This window comes from Bombyx mori, chromosome 12, assembly GCF_030269925.1.
Source record: "Bombyx mori chromosome 12, ASM3026992v2".
Taxonomy (NCBI): domain Eukaryota; kingdom Metazoa; phylum Arthropoda; class Insecta; order Lepidoptera; family Bombycidae; genus Bombyx; species Bombyx mori.
This window is the reverse complement of record NC_085118.1, coordinates 782983-791734: the sequence shown is the minus strand read 5'-3', so window position 1 is coordinate 791734 and position 8752 is coordinate 782983. Positions and strand designations below refer to the sequence as shown.

General features: G+C 37.2%; 1 protein-coding gene across 3 annotated transcripts; it reads left to right on the top strand.

Annotated features, from left to right (window-relative positions):
* Nucleotides 1-3259: 3259 nt before the first annotated feature.
* LOC119629291 (uncharacterized) lies at nucleotides 3260-6807 on the top strand. Of its 3 annotated transcripts, none has more exons than XM_038014607.2 (2): nucleotides 3260-3402; nucleotides 3900-6807. In XM_038014607.2, exon 2 carries the CDS (start codon nucleotides 3909-3911, stop codon nucleotides 5079-5081), a length of 1173 nt encoding a protein of 390 aa, XP_037870535.1. In that variant the 5' UTR covers nucleotides 3260-3402; nucleotides 3900-3908; the 3' UTR covers nucleotides 5082-6807. The 3 variants fall into 3 exon arrangements, with proteins under 3 accessions (XP_037870535.1, XP_062527314.1, XP_037870536.1); XM_062671330.1 differs by having other exon boundaries at nucleotides 3264-3402; nucleotides 3953-6807; XM_038014608.2 differs by having other exon boundaries at nucleotides 3269-3402; nucleotides 3906-6807.
* The last annotated feature ends 1945 nt before the right edge of the window (nucleotides 6808-8752 follow it).

Genomic DNA, 8752 nt, shown 5'->3' with positions numbered 1-8752 from the left:
TATCTACTATAAATACCAGATGCGATAAAAGTATTTCTTTTGATATAAGGATCAATTTGTCACAACTAAATGTTCGTTAGAAATAAATGCGAAATAAGTTCGCTAGAATAGATTTAGCGATAATTGCTTACACATAAAAGATAGATATATGCTGCCGCGGTTTTCTTTGTAGGACTATTTGAGGTAAACATTTCCATTTTAAATTATATACGTGTAACTCTAACGGTTTTTGCAGCGCACGCGAGAATAGCTCGCAGTTGGCAGATTTTTTCCTACTTACTTGACACTTATCGTTATATTTTAGGTAATTCACACTATATCTTTATAAATTATAGCCTATGTGTTATTCTGATGTGTAATCTATATTAGTGTAAAGGTTCATCAAAATCCGTACAGTACTTTTTACGTGAAAGGGTAACAAACATGCGTCCATACATTCTTACAAACTTTCACAATTATAATCAAATCAAATAAAAAAAAATATTCAACATAAATGAAAGTACGTACTTGTTAAACGTCAAAAGAACTACCGCCATATCTGTAGGACTATAGAAAATTTTAAAGAAATTTTTATGGAAGTATTTTTCTAGTAATACCCGTCTAACATACGTAGGTACAAAATAAATTGCTGCACAGTATTGTACGTTGTTATTAAATATCATTGGTTGGTCGACGGTCATTATGTCCTGAATTATTGAGCGCAAAGAGAATCGTTGGAAACGTATTTCCGTTATTACATAACTACATCAAAATATTTCTTGTACGCAGATCGATAGTTTGTTAAGGGGACGTTTTACTTACCTATTATTATTATTTGGTTAATTTATTGCTTCGATGGGTGGACAGCCTGAGACATGAGCTGTAAGGTCTCGCTTTTAACAGTACAACGGCTGCCCCGCCTTTCAAACCGAAATGCATTACTGCTTCATGGCAGAAATAGGCAGAGTAGTGGTACCTACCCGTGCGGAATCACAAGACGTCTACCACCAGTAAAGACGCGACTATAATTTTACGTGTTTGATTTTTATCACACGTTTAATTTTTATTACACCTAGGTATATCAATTTGAGACAATAAATTGGTAACTTAATTAAATTGGAATATCACCTTAAATATGAACTCATTGTAATAGGCTTAAATCACGGCGCATTGGTAGATTTCAACGGCAAGACTTTTGCGAAGTTCATAATTGTTAATTTAACAACTTCAAAACCCATATAATGAATATAAAAGTATATAGTTTTAATGGTGTCTCAGAAAATAGGTTTGCATTGATATTGTGATCGACTGCGGTGGAAATAGCCCCAAGCGATAACAACGCTAATTGTGGAATTCATTTTACAATTACTTTAATTAAAATATTCGGTTCTTAGTGATGCTTCAATAACGATAATTTCTTGTATACTACGTTACGCATATTCACGATTTTTAAGTCATTGAAATTGTTAAAGTCATCAAGTGTGTATGTGTTTCTCTTATTTATATTAATTAGTTAATGTAACTATACTTGAGACCTTAGAACTTATATCTCTAGGTGGGTGGCGCATTTACGTTGTAGATGTCTATGGGCTCCAGTAACCACTTAACACCAGGTGGGCTGGGAGCTCGTCCACCCACCTAGGCAATAAAAAAAATTAGCCCTAAAACGATATCTCTGCAAATATGTATCTCTATCTTCAAATAGAGTATCAAACACCCTTAATAAAAAGTTGAATAATGAATACCGATGAACGTACATAATATCCGGTCCACACGCTATTGTTGTCCAATTTAACCGGATGAATATTAAATGAACCGGTCGCGCGGGGGGCGGTTCGATCGCGAGCGACGCGGGTGAACGGACCTACCTCTTATTATACAACCGGATAATAACCGGTTAGCAACCTTGTGTAATTTTAGGTTTTTTTTTTTATTTTACGCTAAGACTTTGAAACTTGTTACTGCCGAGTTGGAAATGTTGTTGTTGGAAATTAAATATTTTTTTAGACCTGTGAACTAGTTTTCAGCGCGACTGTTGTTAAGTGAATGTCGCAATCGACCTTGAGACACAAGATGAGAGATGAAATGTTATTTGTTAAATTATTTTTAGATAAGACGATAGTCAACATTCACAAAACTTTTCGAAAGAATCGAATTCGATTTAAATCGAGCACAAGTAAAACGTTATGATGAGTTGTTAGCAAGAAAACAAAAGCCGGTCACCGTCTTCGTCGTAATCGACGAGTTGTACGAACAAACTAATCCATAGACACAGGCCACTGAGTTTCTCGCCGAATCTTCTCAGTAGGTCGCGAGTCAGTTCACTTCAGTTTCACTGGTGGTAGGACCTCTTGGGAGTCCGCACGGGTAGGTACCACCACCCCGCCTATTTCCGCTGTGAAGCAGTAATGCGTTTCGGTTCGAAGGGTGGGGTAGCCGTTGTAACTATACTGAGACCTTAGAACTTATATCTCGAGGTGGGTGGCGCATTTACGTTGTAGATGTCTATGGGCTCCAGTAACCACTTAACATCAGGTGGGCTGTGAGCTCGTCCATCCATATAAGCAATAAAAATAAAATAAAAAAAGATTCCGATCCGGTGGTAGATTCTTGCTAGGGCTAGTGTTAGCAAATTCTCTCAGGTTGAGCCCGTTAACTTACCTCCGGGCGTAGCTGGAATAGCCTCTTAGGCTCCTAGCGAAAAAGTAGGGGAAAAAAAATCCACCCATATTTTTAAAATCAAAACTACCCTAAGTCAAAATACGTAGGTACCCTATATTAGAAATAGGACTTGGTTTTAAATGGTAAAACGACCGAAACGTACAATTACAGTTAATTGACATCCGCGGTACCAGGCGTACATAACTGATGAGGATAATGAAATAAACTGTGACCACAACATTGAAACGGTTCGTTGTAGTAGCGTTGTACGTCGCGCACCTGACGATCTTCTCACGACTTATGGCGCCCTGGTACTTCACTAGCGCAACGACACTTTAAAAATGTTTAAAATTCATTTGACTTTTATGGCATTTTATTTGCATCCCAGTTGCGAGCGATCTTTCTACAAGTCTTTATTTAAATCATCTGAAAATTAATATAAAAAAATGTAGTGTAAGGTTTGTTGTAAAATAATTAAAATAAAATTGGTCATGTTAAAGTTAAGGCAATTTTTGTATTGCCAAATAGCAACACTGTTGGTGGTAGCAATGCCAGCGGTGGGGTTGTGAGATAATAAAAAAGGCGGTAGTCTGAGAAACGAGAGGAGAAATCAGTGTATTCGGTAGTGAGCAGATGCCTAAAGATTGTAAAAGTGGAGTTTCAAATAAAGCAATACAGAATTAAGTAAACTACTGCAATCTGTGTATTATTTCCTGACTGTTGGAAGTGGAGTCTTACATCTCAGAAGTGCGGTCGCCTCACGTAAGTACATTTTTGAGTTTCTTGTTAATTTGACGTAATTATTTGATTCGAAAAAAAAATGAATTAGAACCGCGCTGAGTACGGAGGTAGCTTCAAAGCTTAGCACGGGATAGCATCTTCTGCTGTATCTAGCCACTATTTTAATTCAGAATAACTGAGAACTAAAATGTATCTAATGTTATGGTTATGTCACGTGTTTCAATTTAACTTAACGTTCAAATGTTTGTTGAGCTTCAACCACGAATTTAATAACTGGTTACGAACTTTATATAGTTATCATTCCACTAATTTTTGCTCGCTGTTCCACTCGCATGGTGGATCCGTCGATAAAACGCTGCCTATGCTTTTCATTGATATTTTCGTTTGGGGTAGGTGAAATAATTTTGATATGGGTGCGATGACTAAGAATTTATAGACAAACAATTGATCTCTCATATTATATTATTATAGGTTCAATTCACGTTCAATTTAGAATAACATTTTGCAACGTCTGCAAGTTCCAGAACATGAATAGAGAAGGCACACATCATTTGATGACACCCTCGCGCAGCCGTAAAGGAAGCCGAGGCGAAGCGGGTCCCAACCGATCTCGTACTCGCAGCCGTAGCTCTCGCACGTGCAGCCGGGCCCGGGAGCTGGAACTGTACCAAGAACGTATCCAGCGACTAGAACAGGAACTGCAGCAAGAGCGGGAGATGGTACGGCGACGCGAGAGAAGTACACGGCGCCCTTCAGCCGAGAGGCCACTTGCGACCTCTCTTCGTGCAGCTACAGAGGTGCGCCGGAGTGACGATGCGCGGCATGCAAAAGTCAACCATGAACGTCGTGCCACACATATCAGGTCACGTAGTCCTTCCTTTTCTACTAATGATGTTGTCAAAATAATACAGTCTATTAAGCACGGTCCCGAATCTCAACCGTTACCGCAGAACACACCGATGATTAATAAAAATATAGATCACAAGAATATTCTTCCAAATTTTGACCCTTCTGTTAAAAATCAGCGAATAGACGTGTGGCTGAAAAAGGTTAATGAATGCGCGTCGGTTTATGGTTGGGACGATAGGACTACTATACACTTTTCACTACAAAAACTTCAAGGATTGGCCAAGTTGTGGTTCGAGAGTCTAGATACGATCTTGTATACGTGGCAAGAGTGGCAAGATAAATTAATAAACGCGTTTCCTCACGAACTAAATTATGGCCAGTGCTTAGAAGACATGTTGAGACGAAAAAGCAAGCTTAATGAACCTATAGAGCAATACTATTATGAAAAACTGTCTCTGTTAAACCTATGTGGTATTTCTGGTAAGCGCGCTGTCGACTGCATAATTCACGGAATTAGTGACAGGACTATGAAGTCTAGTGCCTTAGCTTTGCGCTGTTCTCTTCCAGAAAATCTTTTACAGTTTTTAATGAGTTGGGACACAGATCAATTGATTAATGATCAATCGCATTTGAGAAATAAAAATGCCTCTGACACTGAATCAAATTCTAAAAAGAATTCCGGTCAAGGTATTTATTGTTTTAACTGCAAACAGCAGGGGCATCCGTATTTACAGTGCCCAAAGCCGCTAGATAAATGTAACAAATGTGGTAAGATAGGACATAAAACGGAAACCTGTTTTAATCAGGAAGAGGGTTCCTCAATCGGTTTGGTGGTCTCTAAAAATAACTAGCTCTAGTGCAAAATTAACCGAAAACTTATCTTAACGACATTTTCTTCGAGTCGTATCACACATAAAATAGAGAACATTCAAGACAATATTCCCCATGAAAGGCTCTGGTTATAAGTTAATATAGTCCTCGGAGAGTATACCTTTTCATCTCGAAATTTGATGACGTACGTGCTAGTGTTCTGTAGGCTAGGTGACAATCTGATGTAATTCTTCGTTAATCAATCAAACATTACAGAACAATCGCATATCATTATTATGAAAAATTCAACTACTTAACGGTTTTTAAGCATGAATTCTGAACTGTCCCACTCAGATTTATATAAGGAATATGATAAATCCCTTGAGAGAAAATATGTAGCAAGTCTTGAGCAGCTGACATAGTTAAGATCTTAAGTAGATTATCTAAAGAATATTTTGAGTTATCTAATTATAAATCAGGTTCGTTCAGTCAGTCAGTCCGTCTCCCTGGGTTTGAGGGAATGGGAATGAAGCATAAAATGCTATATTCGATTTAATAAAGCCCTGGATACATGTCGCGTCACTTAAACTTGGTGGATCAGTGGGAAGTAAATCTTTACTACTGACCGTGAATAATTCTAAGTGTTTAATAATTTTTGTCAATTACATTATTTAATGTCAATTATGTAATATTATTGTCAATTAATTTGTCAATTTAATAACAATAAATGGATGATTAAATGATACACATATATAACTGAATTGATGAAGCACTTACGCTACCGAATTATTCTTTCTTTGTTTACAGGTCAGGAGCGAGAATTGATCGGTTCGCACCTCGACCAGAAAGTCCTTGAGAATTGATTGGTTCAAGGCAAGATAGAAAATACTATAGCTGAGAATTGATGTTCAGGGCGAGACAGGAAATACTACAGCTGAGAATTGATTGGTTCAGCTTGTGTATTTCATAAAGTCCTTGAGAATTGATTGGTTCAAGGCGAGACAGGAAATACTACAGCTGAGAATTGATTGGTTCAGCTTGTGTATTTCATAAAGTCCTTGAGAATTGATTGGTTCAAGGCACACATTAACTGAGAATTGACTTGTCATGGCAGTTTCATAACTGAGAATTGACTTGGCATGGCAGTTTCATAATTGAGAATTGACTTGTCATGGCATTTTCATAATTGAGAATTGACTTGTCATGGCAGTTTCATAATTGAGAATTGACTTGTCATGGCAGTTTCATAATTGAGAATTGACTTGTCATGGCAGTAACACAACTAAAAATTGGCTTGTTATGGCAGTTTACAACTGAGAATTTACTGTCTGTTTCGAAGAAATTTTGATATGTATAACTTTTAAGGAGTATTTTGTTTCACTTAAATGAAAAAATGTTAAGTGCCTCTTTTTTTTTTGTAATTTACTGTTAACGCTGTTACGCTGACGACTAATATTGGCCTAATGTAAGGTTACCACCTGGGTCATGTATGGGGACATACATGGTGTCAGGACGGTCGAATGTAAGGTTTGTTGTAAAATAATTAAAATAAAATTGGTCATGTTAAAGTTAAGGCAATTTTTGTATTGCCAAATAGCAACACTGTTGGTGGTAGCAATGCCAGCGGTGGGGTTGTGAGATAATAAAAAAGGCGGTAGTCTGAGAAACGAGAGGAGAAATCAGTGTATTCGGTAGTGAGCAGATGTCTAAAGATTGTAAAAGTGGAGTTTCAAATAAAGCAATACAGAATTAAGTAAACTACTGCAATCTGTGTATTATTTCCTGACTGTTGGAAGTGGAGTCTTACAGTAGGTACATAATATATATTGATAATAATTCAATACTTCCTCTATTGCACAGACAATAGCGTTGTCGTGCATGAAACGCAACGTATATTGAATTAAAAAGTAACTTGAAAAAATCGTTGTATCGAGTATGCAAGCGGCTAAACGAGCCTAAATTTCATTTTATTCCGTTATTTAATGGAAACTTCACAAAACTGTCATTCTCCACTAGCCGGGCTATCGTCTGTCATTAGGCCTGTAATTGGAGTGTTGCCAGTTATCAATGATTAAGTGATACTTTTTTAATTTTAAGTCAGTTCCGTGTTTTAAATATTTTTTTTAAAAGTGATAAATTATTACTGTTATTTTTTTACCAGTTTTGATATACTTAGTATGAGAGTTTGGGTAAGCCGAAAATGCCATCCACACGCATGCCATTTACTTAACACATGTGTTTCAACTTCTGATTGTTAGTGAATATCCCATTGAGTGACCTTGAAATAAATGCCGGCAGGATGGTGGTACTAGCTAGCTCCCACCCCTGCGAGCTCACAGCTTATTACAACCAATCAGTTAATTGAGAAACTATAAAACTACTAGCTACCTTGTCTCGAGTTTGCGAACCCTAATAACTACTATATTCTCACGAAAATAAAACACTTGAGGAATCGTTCAGAAGAATTTACTTGTAACGTCATCTTAGTGAAATTAATTTGGCACTTGTTAATGTGTCCATGCAATGTTAAGTGTCGCGGGATCCGGTACAAGACCTCAGCGTCCTCGACAGTTTGGTCACTTCATTGAGCACTAAATCGAATGGAAATAATAAAGAAGATTCAATGACGACGAAAAATATTTTTTGTCTTAATTTACTAAGATGATAAAGTCTTCAGTCGTTTTCATGCAGATGCAAATGTTAGGCCATGTTATTGATACATTATCCAGGTGTTATGTAGATGGCAAGGAAACCATTCTTTACATGCAATGCCACTGCTGCGCCTTAGGCAGTAAAAGATGTTCACTCCTCGGAGAATACATTCAGTACTCAAGGATCTGTCCAAGGATAATAGTGGTCACAATTTTTTCAAGAGAATTACTTTTTCAATACAAAGCTATTCTATTCCAATCCTACATTTGACATAGGACCGTTTGAAGATCATAAATTATTTCATTTCTATGCTCTTATGATTTAAAACTTAAAAAAACATTTCAATTTTATAAAATTTGAGGTATTTTATGACACTACTACATTTTTTATTTACCTTAACTAATCGCGCTGACGACAATTATCAGGAAAATCTTGATATTGAACTTGACATTGACTGAATACAAAGTCTCAAGAACAAAGAACGTTGGTTTCCTATTAAAGCTCACCCACTTCAAAAAAAGCGTTTTCCCCCTAGAAAAGATGTAACTAACTATCCAGGCCCAGAGCGCAACCTCTTTGTGGAGTGGACTCAATCCATCCCTGGATGTCAGGTGTGAACACTCCCACAACGCGTTGTTGGTCGTCGCACAAGTCGGCGGGCGCCCCTCAATTATTCAAACCACGATCAAACGACAGCGACGTGTCTTACCTAAACCCCACTGTTTACTATAAAACATCACGTTTATTTTCAGTCTTAAACATGATTTAAAAGCGAAGTCACTTCTACGATTTCATTTGGCTTTCTTATTTTTACAGTTTAGATTATTTCCGAATTGGATACACGAGATGAGATGTTTTTATTGCATAGTGATTAAAAAATGGTGTTGGACTGTTGACATCGCAACGGAAATATTGTCGCCCACATTAAGACATAAGGATTTACTTTCTTTATGCGCATCATTGTGTAGTTGTATGATCGCGACTCTTAGACTTTTTATTGCTTAGATGGGTAGACGAACTCACAGCCCACCTGGTGTTAAGTGTTTACTGGAGGCCATAG

Excerpts from the sequence above, each read along its gene's own strand:
- LOC119629291 (XM_038014607.2), top strand. The coding sequence starts at position 3,909 with ATGAATAGAGAAGGCACACATCATTTGATGACACCCTCGCGCAGCCGT.